General features: G+C 39.2%; 2 protein-coding genes across 5 annotated transcripts in view; one reads left to right on the top strand and one right to left on the bottom strand.

The window, feature by feature from the left end:
- The window catches only part of LOC145765027 (ras-specific guanine nucleotide-releasing factor RalGPS1-like), a 42023-nt gene that overhangs the window by 12250 nt on the left and 12806 nt on the right, over positions 1-16967 (top strand). For all 4 annotated transcript variants that reach the window (XM_082576762.1, XM_082576763.1, XM_082576761.1 and 1 more), the window contains exons 13-16: positions 13572-13703; positions 14383-14476; positions 14793-14884; positions 15172-15349. In XM_082576762.1, the coding sequence (XP_082432888.1) occupies positions 13572-13703; positions 14383-14476; positions 14793-14884; positions 15172-15349 (496 nt within the window). The remainder of the gene's footprint in view (positions 1-13571; positions 13704-14382; positions 14477-14792; positions 14885-15171; positions 15350-16967) is intronic.
- On the bottom strand, positions 962-10032 carry LOC145765028 (angiopoietin-related protein 1-like). The gene is made up of 11 exons (XM_082576764.1): positions 9540-10032; positions 8857-8988; positions 8416-8516; positions 7915-8076; positions 7337-7447; positions 6346-6472; positions 4425-4540; positions 3202-3316; positions 2705-2864; positions 2391-2549; positions 962-1764 (listed from the first exon to the last, which is right to left on the bottom strand). Exons 1-11 carry the CDS (start codon positions 9904-9906, stop codon positions 1656-1658), a joined length of 1659 nt encoding a protein of 552 aa, XP_082432890.1. The 5' UTR covers positions 9907-10032; the 3' UTR covers positions 962-1655.

The following is a 16967-nucleotide window of genomic DNA, read 5'->3' as shown; positions in this document are numbered from 1 at the left end:
GTTATTATATATAATAATAATAATGTTAGTTTTTTTGTTTTGGTGACTGTCTCAAACTAACAATAGAACAGCAACTCCATTATTTGCCAAGAAGTTACCGTATACCATGATATTGATGGTGAATGTTTGCTTGAAGGGCTTACCTTCAGTCATGGAGGCATTCCAATAGAATTTCAATACCACTTTTTTAGATCCATTTCAGTAAAGAAAGGATTTTTCTTTGCATTTACTGCAAGTGATAATTTGTTTAACTCCCGGGTTACAACAGCGGTGCGGTGTACCATGCTCTGTTTACGTTTGTTATTTCAGCGAATGCTTGTTCTGGTTTAAGTCACAAACGTCGCAATTTTTACGTCAGTTTTACGATTGTTTGCGTCATATTAATCGGGATACAATGAATTTTGCAACCCGGTCTGACCCTTGCCTTAACCCTCTTATCTGTGGTGTTGCTTTTTACATTTTTCTCACCTAGTTATATGTCACTCCACACTACGCCTGTGTCCTTGGCAGATCTGCCAACACGACGTCGCTCAGAAACGGTTTCATTTTCTTAATGAAAGCATAACGCCTTACACGCTTGGTTGCTCATGCGTGACCAGTCCACTCGAACTTGGCGTCTCTGATGTCGTCCCTTGTCTGTACATCAATATCAAAAGATACGGATGTTTTGTCTTGATAAAATCTGTAGAATTTGTAACTTTTTGTCTCATGAACCGTTCCATGAGCCAACGCTTGACCTTCTACATGGTGAGTGTGGTGGCTTCTGATCATGCTTCTGTTCTGATCAATGTCGAGTTGTTATGTTGGCTTTTTTCTACCGCCGTTTTTTCCCCCTGAAATTTGCTTTAAATTAATGCTCTTTAGTTGCTATAGTGACCTTCTAATCACCTGCACTTGGCTTTGCATTATGCCAATTTGTGTTCAAAATGGCGTAACCTTATCACTTGACCATGAACGGAGAAACAAGGATAAAAGTGTAATATGCGATCAACTAACAAATAGACGTTTAAAAAGCGTAAAAACAATGAAAAAATGTTAACAGTAACAATATTGTATCGTCGTGAGACTTGACATTGATTTATTGTGTTGTTCTGTTGCATCATAATTGACTTTTGTTCTGCAAGACTGATTCTCAATTGTTCTCCCCATCTTTTGTAACTTTAACTTTCTTTGAGCGGAAGTTGTATTCTGGGGAATTCATCATCTTATCACAGCAAACGAACATGCCACCGTCGGTAAAAATCACCTGAAAGCTTGCAAAGTTTATCAACCGCTCTGCTTATTCTGGTATTGATTTTGTTGATGTCCGAGCTGATCTCTGGGGAAATGAAGTAAATCTTGGAGTTTAAAAATAAATTCGATTTTCTTCTCATGCTTTTAATACGAAGCAATGTGAGGTTTGCTTGGATGGTGGAGTGCGTCACTGTTAGTATGTTACATTGCTTTGGTGTTGAAAATCTTGGCAAGGTTGATAACACAGGTTGATGACAGCTTGCTTGACAACTTGTTTTCTTGTATCACTCCCATCTTCCACACAAAGGTTTTGTATTACTGTAGAATAAAAACTTGTATAAAAAGTGCAAATAATGTTGAATGCTGTTGTTTCTTTGCGACGCCATAGCTGCTTTAGTCACGTGCTATCCCATAGCAGTCGCTCATTCAGTTGGCATTATTTTCATGGACACACTCTTCAGAGAGTATGACTTTCCTCTCCATCCCGACCAGAAGATCCCATCTTGATCTTCACTCCTGTAAGTTCCTCCCCTGTGTCAAAGTTCGGTTTAAAATGAGGCTTCAAGTAAAGTTTTGTAATTAAATGCTTTTACATTTTGAACAACACTAGAGGAAACATTTCTTTGGTTTAAGCTCTGTTTTGTGTCTTAGGTGACATAGTTGATCTTTTGTAGGTCTTTTTGTAAGATTGCAGGATATCCTATTGTTACTGCACATTTCTATCGACGTGCTAAGTTAGACCGAGATTAATGGTTTTGTCAGAGATTACATTTGATGCTGTAACAAAGGTTTCACGTTTTCAAAGGTTTTCATCATAATATGCTTTTCTGTCAGTATTTTCAAACCTTCTGGTGATGTAACAAGGTTTTGCAAAACCGTTTTAAATGGTCCTCGTAAGAAATATGTTGGATCTTGTCCATCTGTACATTTGTGTCAGATATTTGCAAGCAATCTGTAACTTCATTTTTGTAAAAGACTGCAAATCATCAGTATGCAACAAGGTGTTGGTGGTGCACTGTTATTTAAGAAGTATGAGAACTGCTGTTGAGCACCAAATGTGTGTTTTTGTGGAGACCGTGACACAGTGTTATACAGTTTTTGACGTCATAATGGCGTGTTGAAGCACAATTGTGACAAAACAATCACCGGTTGCTTACCTGTAGTACATTCCGTTGAGGTTGGAGCGTGCACATGTATTGTACCACCACCCCCCTCTATGGTGGCGAGCACAGTTAGTGGCGAACCGGTCGTTGTCATTGTCCATTGTCGTGAACTTCATGTTATTGTGCCAAGTCAGATCATCTCCTGCGTTGCCGCTGCAAACGTTGAAATTTGCCAAAAAAATAGTTACTTTGTACGTTGAAAGCTTTGATAAATTCTATTGATATATTCTACACATTTCGGCTACATTTTAGTTTGGAGAAAGCCGTTAGTTAAAAGTTGAAACAGATCCAGGATCATCGCGTCCTACCTGTAGTGTGTTATCTTCAACCTGTAGTCGCTATCTTCCCCTTCCACTCTGAAGCTCTGGTACTCAACAAAGGTTCTCTTATCGTCCCAGTCTTCCAGGTCAATATGCAGTTTGAAGTTGATTCCCTCTTGTGTAGTTAACCGATGAATGTCTTCCAAACCTACGAACAGAAACATCGATCGTTTCCACTTTACATTATGTCTCCATCTATCATAAGAGAAACCTTGCAGCTGTTAGTTTTGAAACGTTAGTGATGAAGTATGTGCAAGCGCACGTAACTGTCAGGGTCAACTTTTCAAAGAAATTCCACAGCATTTTTAAAACTTGTATAAGAATTAGTTTTACAGGATCGCTGAGTTGAGATACAGAATATATTAGAATGCTGTGCAGTTGGACAAACACTCACAGTATTGTGTTGCTTTGTCGTATTTTCAATATTCAAAGATGATTATTAAGCCATTCACTTCGCAGTCATTCTTCACCAATGTTTTACTTACCTAGCCAAAAGTCACTGTGGGGTCTCCCAAATCCTTTCTTGTAAGCCTCCATGTTCCTGTAGAAGTTGATCCTTCTTCCAGTTCGTCGTTGTATCACTATCCATCCTCCTGGATCCTGAAACGTATCTTTACTGTCACTAGAACTGTCTCCAGTCCCCTAAAACAGTGAAACTTTCATCCGTTGCATATAATGACGTCTATTTAACGTCCACTGGCAGCATGTGACATTATCTTGGAAAGACACTTATTCTTTGAGTTGTCCAAGGGTCGGGGAATTTTGTCTTTTGAAGGAGGCAGCCACTTTCACCTGGCCCTTTCCATATGCAAACTATTCCAAACTTTAATCCTCACCGTCTAACGAGACACTTCATGATTAGTATAAAAAATATTGCGATTTTGCAACACTGTTTTTAAAAATCTCTTGTTTGGGAGCTGTCAGTCATCATTACGTTCTTAGCATTCCTTTGCTCAATGGTTCATACCTTTTGGGTGCAATCGAGAAATATTATGTTTCAATAATTCTTGTTTATTTTGGTTTCCAGCCTTGTCTCAACTGACCATGCGTTGTCTGGTTTGACAAAATTCCTCTAAAATCTGTTTTGTTACATTTTATGACGTTGCAAGACGTAAAAGTAACAGTTGGAATATCCCAGTTATAATTATGCATTTGTCCGAAAACCAGGCAGCTTATTCGAATTTCACAAGTGTTGTGGCATGAGCTGTTATCTGTCGTCGATGCGTTGGCAGAACCAGGCAGTTATATGAGAAGTTATGTTGTTTATAAGCTCGTCTAGCCAGCAGCATATCAATGAGTGATGACGTATGTAAACGAGTTATCGCTGTGAAGCTTATTTACACCAAAGCGCATTAAAAATTATGTCGTGCGAAACAATTCCCAGAGATATATTTTTCAACGAAAAATGTCTTATGTTCATCAGTGCCATTGCTTCGTAAACAACCAAGCGAAGTCAACTTTCTCTCTTGTTTATAATTTGATTCGTGGCTATTATTGCGAAGGATTGGTAGACATAAAAAGTTGAATATCAAAAAAAGGCAAACAACATCCCATGTGTCTCTTGTATAGGTGCAGATATTTGTTTAATTGGTTGACAAGCAACATTTGCACGGCAATCAAATCGTTCAACGAAGCAACCTTCCACCAATATTAAAAATCAGACGAACATTTTATCTATCATGTGCCACGTTAATGCGAGGACACTCACTTGCTCAAAGTCGCACCAAACTCGAATCCGTTTGTCATACTCTGGTATACGGAGGTTGAAGAGCCCGTTTTTGGTGTAGCCAGCCCGCTGGACCTCCATGCAATCTCGAAACGGCCCTGATTGATGAGAAACAAGTTTTAGCTGTCGGTGTCAGTTAATAATGGTTAAAACTCACGAAAGCCAGGCATTTAGCGTTATCTTTTGACAAACCTTTAAATTCCTTGAATTATCAAGGTTGTGTATATGACCTAAATGCTTCACATATTTCTGCGCCCTTCAGATGGTACATTTCGGTTCTTTATGTAGTAGTTGCATGCGCTTGACCTGACCGGCGCTGACAGCGATGGTAACAGACTCGGGCTATGGTTCATTTAACGAAAAATCTTTCAACCAGGCACGAAATTTAACAAATTAGTAGAAAGAGAGCTTACATCTTCAAACATCTAGCGGATTGCCTCATGGTACAAAAGAAGAATCCGCAATGATTGCAAACTCACAATTAACAACTGGCATAAAATGAAAAAAAGCGATTAGCTGTAAGAAAGAGGCCTCCTGTTTTCAAGTTATGGTTCTTTCAGCATGAAGCATGTTGTCCATTTAAACAGCTTCGGCCACCAAACTCCAAATAACCTCTAATGATGTCAGGAGGGTGACTCATATACTTGCATTGAAAGGCTTGAAAGATTGTCAAAGGTTTCATATGTTTTCTTCTCGCTCAATGAGAGGATCACACCATTGGTGAAATAATTAAAACCATGCTATGATTGTTTGAATTTCGGCGCTTTTTGTATGTTTTTTGCTTCATCCAATGTCGAAAAGACGAAATGTGCGACCACGCGTTCAAATCTACTTTGGCTTTTAGAGCGGTTTTCAAGCACTCAAAGTTTAGAAATCTTCATCTTCAACGACACTCGAGTCCATCTTAGGCCCATCCAGTTATCATTGCTTGCAAAAGTGTTGACATACCTCTCAGTTATCCTGCTTGGTAAAACAACATTGGCTGAACCTTGGTCTTCGGTTGAACAAAGTCACTAATCCGACTTAAGCGACATCTCTGAATGGCGTGTAGCTGCTTTGTCTCTCACTAGAGAACTCACTCGATCTTTGCTTTTTCATTGGTTTGGCATACAACAACGAAATTCTATTTGATACTTTTAACTCAATTAATTTTGGTACTTTATATTATGCAATCGACATTCCTGGACTATCCATCATGACCTTCTTTATGGCTATGCTATTGCTATCTATCTAATCTTTCAATTCAAGTCAGCATCAACAACGTCTTATTTACGCAATAACAACCACTGCCTCTGATTTTTGACAAATGGTCTTTTTGTTGCATAGTAATAAGATTCCTGGCATGTTTGTTGTGTTTGGCCTGGATCACTATTACATATGACGTAACAATTGCGTCTGCCTGTCGCGTTCATGGCATTAAGGCCCGCTAAGTCCACGAGCGACAATGCTCAGTTGCTCTGGATATAAAAATCTTATCTATTTCTGGAAGTAAAGGATAAACTTCGAGCCATTAATGAGTACTTGAAGTCGCTTCGAAGCCATTATAGGATATAAGGTGGAGCTTTGATAGCGCATTTCAAAGGTTCAAGTTAAATTCCTTCTACGTGCAGCTTGAGACCAATTTTCTTTATGATATTATTCAATTGAAGGTGACATCGTATTGTAAACGCTGCGCAGGCTTTGAGAGTTAAGCCGTTGTTCCTGTTACCTGATATTAAGCACAGATTTTGCAATGGCGTCTTTTGAAGATTCCAATAAACTTGTTTAGTTTGTACGTCACTCCTTGCATAATCAGCTGCTCATTGTTATTGGAGCATTCGCCGCAAAGAGCACTATTATCGACAAAACCTTACGCATTTAAAGAAATAAAAGCAACAGCATTTATGTTTAAACTAATACACACCTGGTTGCATGGCAAGCCTGAGTGGGATGCGTGATGAAGAGGGTGTTGTAGGAACGGGGTAATGTTTCCTCCTCCAGGAGGATTTTCGACTTCTAATAATTTCAGGAACATATTGCACTTGACTTCTCTGTGGAGGTTAAAAATATTAAAACTGTAGACAGTCTTGCATTATGCCTATGTTGACGACGCCAACTTCACAGTGGAAAAATGTTTGTAATTACATACTTGCAGTATTAATAAGCTTAACGTCTTTTTGGTGAAAAAAAAAGCGGCGTTGTCAATCCATCGACTCAAAACATAATACTTATTTCACTATATCACCAATACTTATATCACCACTTGAAATAGTGATAAATGTTGTAGAAATTTGCCTGGAATGTCGTTTCATTATCAATTTAAATTCAAGGTTAAGAGCTGTGTGATAAAAGATTTGTCACAGCAAGTTAGTACTCTATTTATCAACTTTATACTTCAATTGTATGCCAGTTTATGTTTTCGATTTCTTTCAACAGGTTTTCCAGGTGAGCTTCTTCAGATAGTGTTGTGACATTGTATGTAGCGATTTTTAGGCTTTTTCGAGTCTTTTTATCCAGATGATGGGGAGAGTGGGCCTTACCCCGCCGTGCTGGTCCAGTGCAAGTTGGCAGAAAAAGTGGAATTGGGCAGGACATATCATGCGAACAACTGACAACAGATGGACAAGAAGAGCTACTGACTGGATACCGCTTGACAATAAACGCAAAAGAGGGAAACAGAAAACAAGATGGCGAGACGAACTCTACCAATTCGACAAACACTGGACACAAACGTGCAAAGACAGACAAAATTATAAAGATATGGGGAAGGCCTTCATCCTGCAGTGGAACAACAATGGCTGATAATGATGATGATGATACTTCAATATGGCGTCATGCAGTTACGTCATGTGGCATTACGTAGTTGGTCTGTAACTGATATCATCAGAGGTTGTTGCCTTGGAGGTGTCGCCTACCTGGTTAGTCAAATCTTCAGCTGCTTGCTCCAACTCCTCTAGCCGTCCAGCCTGGTCCTGCATCTGTGCTTCCATGGCATCATGGCGGGTTTTCAAGAGGTCATGTTCCTCCTGTGTGTAGTTGGTATAGCATCATATTGAGAAATAACTTGTTACTCTATGCCATCCCTGCTCTATGCCTATGTGGCTACATATTATTTTGAGTACATTGAAGGCAAAAAATGTTTTTCAATGAACTTCAATGGTAAAAGTGCTCCAGAAAATTTTTGTTATTTTTATCCCTTCGAAAAGATTCATTTTAAAGAATTTACATTTTCATTATCTTTACCAAATTTCAACGCATCCGCGACAATTCAGTTATAAGATTATTCTGTTGGTTCTCACTAATCTCCCAGCTGCATCTTTGTTGCCTGGGCGAATCAAATCCCGAACTACACTCCATCGTTATTTAAAGATTTAGGCTTGGTTCAAGTTCTAGATCTGTGGCATGTTTCGTTATTTAAAACCAAAGCTCCCTGAGAGGAATTTTTGTTTATTCTTCAGCCAACTTATACTAAACTTATTTGAACAGTGCTTACTTTCAATTTGTGATATTTCACTGTTTGATTGAGAAGTCTGTTCTCTATTCTTTGCATTTCTAACGTATTGTCTCTCTTGTTAATTATTTCGTGCAAAAGTTGCATATAAAGTTGGGAAACTCTGGAGTCCATGTTGCGGGCTTCCTGCTGCAGCAAGCTTACCTGGGGGAAAGGAGGTGGTGGTTAGGGGGTCTGCTTAGAATAAAATAAACTCTTTGTTATAACAGCTGCACAAATTGAAGTGACGATGCCAGTTGAATCAAGTTATTGATTGAGAAGAAGTGAGCCTAGAAGACAGATCAAACACTTTTCACAACCATTATTTATTGAAGAATGTAACGCAATACAAGGCTGGTTTTTGTTTTCACAGAGTCCAGTTAACCCACAGTGAGCACTGATAGACACAGTTTATGCTTAAAAATAAATCACTAAGGCAGCATGGAGTTGTGGTTAAAAGCATCTTTGATATGAATGAGCACTGATCAATAAGGAATTACTCACACTCTCTTCCAAAGAATCAACCGTTGCCTGAGATGGGAAGCGTTGCTTCTCCTCAATTATTTCTCTTCTTATATCTTCGATTTGTAGTTTAGCTTCAATGACTGACAAAATATAGAAATGTAAATTTCACACGTTAACAAAATCTCAGTAGCACGAGTGGAGTTTCAAAGGCTACGCGACACTTGCTACATTATCACTTTATGTAAAAAAAATGCTTGTGTTTTTTATGTTACGATTCCTGCTCAGACTAAAAAGCCACGAGTTTCTCACCTTTGTAGAAGTTTGGAATCAGGACGTAGGTTCAGCCACCGAGATTGGTGATTTCAGTTTCATCTTGTGGTTTAAGTGTTGTTCACTTCATTAACAGAACATCACTAGTTGTTTAATCAAAGTAAAAACAACTGATTTGTTTTCGCACAACACCACCCCTGGTCCACTTACCATCTCTGTGGAGTTTCGTGAAGAACTCTTTGCTTTGAGAAGGTTCCGATACCGGGGGTTTCCCACAAGTTAGCTGATTTGGCATCGGTTGCTTTGGTACCAGGAACGTGAACGCACACTGCTCTTCTGTCTCTAAATATAACGTTATTTGGGCGATAGTTTAAAGTACATGCAACGTTAGACTGTTGCTCAATTTCAGTGGTCAATTAAACCGATTCTTAAAAATACTAATATTGTATGAAAATTGCGAGAAGAATGTTGCTCATGGTAGCTCGAAGCTGCATTTTTCATCTGACTCTCTTCAGTAGCTATCGTCAGAATCAAATAAACCTAAAAGTGGTGAGGCATTTATAGTAGAAGAAAAACGAAATGTATATTTGGCTAATCAGAATAATTCAAAATTATGGATATGTTAGTTGATATGCTTCAAATACTGGTTTTGTCAGTTGCATTGTCGAAGTTACAACACAGTGACCCGCCCGGGTCCTGCCATTTCAAATGTTACAAATACAATGCCATCGACAATTTAGCCAGAAAAAGTTACGTTTTTTTGCTTCATTTTAACGCGTATCGATGTCGCAACGACGTAGAAAAGGAAACTTTGCAGACTGGCAAAGTCGAGTCATAGTTAAGTAACGTTTCATTGGGCAACGTAAAAGTGACGTAATACTTCCGTAACTTACTGTCCGTTGATTGGTCGTTTTCTTCTAATAAAAGCTCTTCTAAATGTGACGTCACAGTGATCTTTCCTCCTTTGACTTCTCTCTTCTGCGTCACTGATGCAGAACGGACTTTTGTGTCTATTTCTTGATTCATGTCAGAAGCTACCGGGCTGCTGTCACCTGCATAGCTTTCTTCCGCGGACGGTTTGAGAGACGACGTTCTATCGTCGTCTTTGTTCGTGTGGTCGTGGATTGACGCCAGGCGGTTTGTTATTGGAACTATATCTGCCACTGCATCGTGGGGTTTCGTTATCGTCGTATTTAGTGCCGTAGTCCTTCCTGAATGCAGCGACAATATTCCCAACAATATTACCAAGTAGACTTTCATGTTTTTGTGATGATATAGTTTTTGCCACCCACTAGTTGGGGCAGTTACTGCAAATGTTTCTGTTGAATATCTTCCATTTGTTCTTTAAATTTGTGCATTAATGAATTGACATAACTTGAACTCAGGATAAATTTATGCACCATACAAAATTTACCTTTTTCCAAAACCTGCAAAATGATACATATCCTCTTTCGGCTGTGACCAAGCTTTCGCGAAGACAACTATGTTTTGTTGCAACCTGTTGGGGTTTGAGTTATTAACTTTCATTCCTTTGGATGCCATTTGTCATTACTATGTTGAAATCTTTCTTCGGCCAGAAATTCTGTATTTCTTATATTCTGACGTTTGCAGACTGTGAATCAAAGAAGAAAAAAAAAAACGCTGATTTGAAGTTGGAGATTGTTATTTTTACATCGCCTTACCATTGAACACAATAATTCCTTGCCAATATGCAGTTATTAAAATAATTGCCCAGCCTCAATTTCTGGTGAAATGTTATACCTACCCTATTTCTGCAGTTTTGCTGGGGAAGGCTTATATGCTGTCAAATACTTTGTTTTGTGATCTAAACATTGGCTTTACCAAGTGCTGGCTAAACCTTTGCTGTTTTTGTGTATTTTATATTTTGAAAAGCTTTGAATTGCGCATGAGGTTTTGATCTGTTTCCCCATTCAGATTAATCAGACGCATGAGAATCATCATCATCGGCCATGCCTGAATAAGGCGTCGGCTACCGTGAGTCTCCACAACGATCGATTGTCCATACTTCTAATTAGGTTTTCAAAATTTTGGTTTGTCCATGTTGAAAGATTTTTGAAGATTTCCAAACGTGGACGTCCCCGGTGCCTCTGACCAGGAAATCGCCCCATCATTACCGAGTGTTCAATTCCGCGTTTGCGGTAGACATGCCCGATAAATATGCCACGCCATGAGAATAAATTTGTTAAAAAAAATTAAAAAAAAACTTTGTTTAAAATCTTACTTGCCATTAATTTGAGATCAACGGCTATTTGTCACAAGTGCCAATTTCCGTTTTTAACCTTCCTATTCTTTTGAACTTCAGCGGCCTTTATTGAGCTGCCTAAACAGAACTGTCAGTGATACAGAAGGCTTTCTCGTTAGCGCTGTGGCAACAGATCAACTAACTTGCTCATTGCTCTGTCCACTGGCTGTCTCATCTGATTACCTCGATCAATCAACAGCCTCTGACTGAATGAAACTTCTTCAACTCTCTCGGTATCTCTATCGCCACAAGCGGTCAGTTCGGGGATCTCACTAATTCAAACTTCCATCTTGTACCTGATTAGTTCCAACCAGCATCAGACATGGCATTTGCATTGGTTTATGATCTAGCAATGGTGAAGCGACGTAATATTGTTAAATCTCGCTCGCCCGGGTCCCAGCCGTCATTTTTACATAGGTTCAACCTCTCTAGACGTTGAATCAATGTAAAAATGACGGATTTGCTGGCTGGGGTGGTATCAACTTACAAACGAATTATTCGGTCCAAGAAGCGAAGTTTATTAAACAAACCATCGAAATGTCCATGTCCGATGCCACATTGATAGCGACTAAGGTTAATCACCACGTTACCGAGGTCTCTATTATTAGAATTGTTCGGTATTCATTGAATGAACGTTTATGAACGGTGTACGGATGTGAAGTTTAAATCGTACACTTTCCATTGTGGAATGTTTGAGTTCACAAAAAGTGGATGAGAATGTTAATGATGTGATCTCCAGCAAGGCGTTTTTTGCTTTTAAAGGATCAAGTCGTTAATTGAAGAACAAATGCTGCATTTAATCTTGAAGGAAATATAGTTTCTGTGTTACACATCTTTCAATTCATCGCATTTCATCTTTTGGTTACGTCACCGTTACCTGTGTACGAGGTGAAAATATTGAAAAAGTTTTCTCTCGTACCGTACATATTTTGTAGTCCGTGTACCATTTTAGTTTGTGCGTGTTCACGGAAACCATACCTGTTCAGGCGTACTTGAGTCTAATTTCACCTTTTAGTGCTGATCGCCACCGTGCAAGTGAACAACGAATTTTTTCTTATCGTTTTTGATTGATGATTATGTGTCAAGTTAGCTGATTATGATGAGATTTGGCAAACCGTCTCTGTGGGAATTCAGTTGATTCAAATCATAAATCGTCCGATGCCACAATCGTTAGTTTTGGATTAACAAGGATTTTGGTTGCAGTCGTTGCCTTTTGAAGGCAGACTTAGTTTTGATTTGATACATTTGCGCCTTGCGGCTTCCATCTTGTCTTGTTCGAGTTGATTGAACCGGGAAGCAGTTTTGGGCGAAAATAATGCGTTTTAATGATGTACACACCCTCAATGATGCACATCCCCCAATGATGTACACACCCCCAACGATGCACATCCCTGAATGATGTACATCCCTGAATGATGTACATCCCCAATGATGTACATCCCCCAATGATGTACATCCCCCAATGATGTACATCCCCCAATAAAGACTGTGTATTGAGCAGAAGCGTTTAACCCTAAACCATTATAACGCCACAAGCTGGCAGTGTTTATAAAGTTATATTCATCCTTACAAGCTCAACCATTTGAAAACTTTCACTTTTTTCTTTCTCAAAAATTTTCAGACATGTATTTCCGCATGAAATAGCGACATTTCAGATTTAATTGAAAGCGAACTTATCCTGTCCGCTGGTATTGACTAGTTTAATGTTATGTCTCATTTTCGGACACTTTATCCGGTAATTGCAATACAATTGAAATGTCGTTCATTTTCTATATACCTGTCATGGAAATGAAGACTCTTCACAAGTTTCGTTTTCACTGTTTGTCGCAAAGGGAAATAATATGATCCAACTGCTAACTGCCAACAAAATCTTACTTTTTCCTAGCCATAATTTTTCTTGAATTACATAGAGGCAACGTCATCGATTCACCTTCCTACATTATTTATTATAACACAAACAATGAATTTTCACCCCTTCTGGCGTAAATAGCGCCCTGACCCGAAGTGCGACCCTCAGATAGTATCGTGTACTTGGCCTTTCATATTGCAGTAACGCGATATTTTGGCCAAACATAAGAGGGCCGTTTACTAAATGCCTAATTTTGCAGATTGCTGTTACCCCTTTGTCTTACTCCATTCAAGATGTTTACACCGAAGAGAAAAATTTGATTTTTCTGTTCTAAAGTACTGCAAACTCACAGTTGTGTAATTGTTATAATTGCGTTGTTAGCATTTTTATGGTTTGTAACATTTTCAATATTTTTACCCGCTTTTTAACTTTTATTTAGTTTGATTTCCAAGTCTTCAAAACTCAATTTTTACAGCCGGATGTCTTACCTGTGACAAGGAATGATGGCCGTAGCTTCTGGTGTAAAAAGCAACTGATCACAAAGCAATAGTTGGGTTCACAGGGTTGTGCCCTGCTAGGTGGATTGCCCCTACCGGGCTAACTAGTCCCACGCACCCGGATTTGAAAAAAAATCTTCATAACCTTTCAATTTTCTTCTTTTTTCATATTGTTTTAGTGATGTAGGTTAATTAATGGGGCAATTATTATCTTGAGCCCATATTTTTGTAAACATTTCACAAAAGCGAAGTCACCTTTGCCCCCACATGAACGGATGACCTCATTCTTTCTGTGACGTCATTCATGCATTCGCAGGCATGTACCTTTCTGACGTCATGTTCATCGACTCCGCCCACCCCGACACGGGAGGACTGGAAAGCCAGGAGCGTTCCAATAAGATGAACAACATCCTTCGTGTCATCGCGGAGTTCCAACAGTCTCGATACGGTCAGTGTTTCTATTTACATATTTAAATTAAGTAAACACTGCTTCCAAAAAGTAATATTGTGATCATTTGTTTCATCACTTCAGTAAAAAAAAAATATTATGCAAATAGTTAAATATTCTTTCAACTCTCGCCTAGCTACCTCAAGCAAATTAAATTTTTAATAATTAAAATTCTTATTCGGCTTATGCGGTCTAGGCACGTAGCTGTTGAAGCCACTTCATTGCTATTCATTGCTTGTGGCTTGTTTAGCAGACAGACCACAAATAAACACTTCGGTCGCTTTCATGTGCGGCATTGATGATCGGCTTGTATACATGGCTGGGTACATGTTGCGGTATGTCGTGCAATGGTCAAACCCAACTCCACTCATTTCATGCGTGCCTTAAAAGTTTCAACTAACGAGCCATGACGTAGATTTAGCAGAAAGCGTTCGAATACTTTGTGAAAATTTCACTAGCATAGTAATCTTTGTACGCTGTCGCTGATGAAAAGAATTTAGCTGATCATCGATAAGATATGTACCTGTTCGCTTAATGTGTTTGTAAAAGCCCGAGTGCTCTAGAGGTCATGTTAGTCGAGTTGAAACTATTGTGTCGCTGGGTGCGAAGTACCGGTTCATTAGCCTGTTATCTTGCACCGACCCAATACTATATGTGACAGCCAATCCTATGCTTGCAGACCATCTGAAGGAGGTGCCACACATCAAGAACTATCTCAACTCAGTCAAGTACATTGAAGAACTGCAAAAGTTTTTGGAAGAAGACAATTACAAGTAACAATGACATCACTTGTTAGACAACAAACACGCTACCGTAACACTAATAATTAATATGGAAATCTTCTGGAGTGCTTGCAGAAAGTTTTGTTTCTTTTCCAAATATATTTTTTTAACATCCTTTATGTATATCGCGTTGGATGACGAAACGAAAGAGGAAGTTAATATCTAAATTAGTGGAAGAAATGCGCTTTTGCGATTTCGTCCGTGGATAACTTTATAGGCGCAGCAATCCCTCATTAGCATTGCGTGGTCCCCAGGCATCGAGATGTGTGGTTGTGTATAGAGGCGAGTTATTGGAAATATGTTTCAGGCTTTCACTGAAGATCGAGCCAAACCAATTGAGCAACTCCTTGAACACCCCTGAGAAGAAGCCGGGGAGGACGAAAAACGATATAGACACAGGTACCTTGTTACATCACATAGCTCTGTGTTTACTGCACAAATGACTTTGTTTGGAGATAATAATTGCTATTCTGACTCGTTACAACGGAATTTCTTGTTCCCAACCCCCACTTTGATCTTGGTTGATATTGTACTGTCTCAGTGCGCAACTACAAGCAAAACCTAAGCGATGGTTCGTATCTCGATCTGTGCGTTTGAGCGCAGTTCTTCAAGGGCAGCTCTTCTTTTCTCGCCACATAGCGATTGAAATGTTCTTAGTTTGGCATTTAATTTTATTTTGTTCTCAGGCAAGAACTCTGGAAAAATGGACCGGTCTTCTTTGAACCGGCACAACTGCCGGACACCGCCTGCACAACATAAGTTTGTCCCTGGCCACCGCAAGTCCCACAGTCTTGGAAAGGAATTCGCTTTCAACGGTGCCGTTGCCATGCGACCCAAGTCAGAGTCGTCAAAAATCCAGAAAAGGTTTGCTTTTCATACAAATTGAACCTTGCATTGACTAACTAACCGTTTGTTTGCACTATACTGCCTGTGCAATGTGCATGTCTGATATGGCGAGAGAGAGCGGTGGTGATGTTATGCGTAGAAGCCGTATTCCGACCAGACCCACTTGCTGTCAATTGGCGCTCTAACACACTGTACTGTCTTTGTAACTAACGCAACTCGTGTGATCACGTTTTCTACCACTAACATGGCAAACTTAATTATTACTTTTGAGTTCTTGTAAGGGTTGTTTAAACATCACCCCACCTCATTTCCTGGTGTACGCTGCTGTGTTGGGGACTTTCAAACCATATTTGACGTCATAGGGGGTATATGAGGAGCAGGGTGTCATATGGTGTTTAAAGAGCCCTCGAGCACTCCGAGTATACTCGATTTGCCGAGATTGGCTCGACTTATATAATTTGTTTACCTTCAGTTTAGTTTTTTTTTCCTTTTTAACAGTTGTATTTTTGAGTGGTTCCATTCCAATAACAACCTTGCTTCTTCCACGTAACCATTTTCTTCCATTGTTTTTCCCCTTTGATTCGTGGCACTGTAAATGTTACAGCTAGGTTAAGCAGGTTACCCAGAGATGATGGTTCAGTTGCCCAGGGATACAGATGAGCAACACATTTTAAGAACAGTTTGTCATTCAGCGACACTCAGCGGACTGAATATATCACAAACAACATTTGAACAACAAGCGGGAACTGCATGACATAAACCTCAATGACATGGTCAATGATAGTGGATATGTATGATCATGTGTTTCGTTTTTCTTTGTTTATTGCATTGATCGGTTAGTGCCTGCTTATTTGCAGACATTTCTGAATAAGTACAGTTTGTTTGCAATGACTAAAGAAAAACAACAAGTCGAAGAAACGGAAGTCTTCCAGCAATTTAAGTAGTCAGACTTGGAATTTCTCAATGTAGAAAGAAAAAAGTTTTCTCTGCCTGTAAAACGTTGAATGGTAGTTTTATTAAATATTTCTGGAAACTTTCTTGGTTTCATATTATCTGAAAGATTAAAGACTGTTTCAAATGTACCAGCTCTCAAAAAGCCTCCTTTGAGGCTCTGTGCAACTGTCAGTAATGTCAGTACACAGCCCGGGTACCCAGTGGTAGACAGTATATGAAGTAACCAAGAGAATTTAATTTTTAAAGTGCGAGTATGCATCGCAGTCAGTTGATCAATATTGGTAGTTGTCATTATGGTTAGTGGTTTGTTAGTGATCAATGTGGTTAGTTATCAGCCATGGCCACTTTCATGAAGCTCCCTTTTAACAGTGGCGCAGTAGACAGCCCGAGTATCCAGTAGTAAAAGTAGTTTACAATCACAGACATATACAACCAAGCAACCACACGGCATTTAACATAATGGATTAAAATTGAACATAAACTATAAGCTACAAACGTTTTCGGCCATACACACGTTAGCCCTTATCAAGTAACAAAAAATAACTGCTTATCATATCTACAATGAAAATGAATAACTGATCTAAACACTGAATTGAAAAACGAAATGCAAAATGAAACGGCAGAACATAGAAGAAAGGCACATCACGTGGCGTTTAAATTACACCAGGCAAAGACGCAACAT

This window comes from Aplidium turbinatum, chromosome 2, assembly GCF_918807975.1.
Source record: "Aplidium turbinatum chromosome 2, kaAplTurb1.1, whole genome shotgun sequence".
NCBI classification, from domain to species: Eukaryota; Metazoa; Chordata; class Ascidiacea; order Aplousobranchia; family Polyclinidae; genus Aplidium; species Aplidium turbinatum.
The sequence above is the reverse complement of the archived record's forward strand: the minus strand, read 5'-3'. Positions and strand labels throughout refer to the sequence as shown.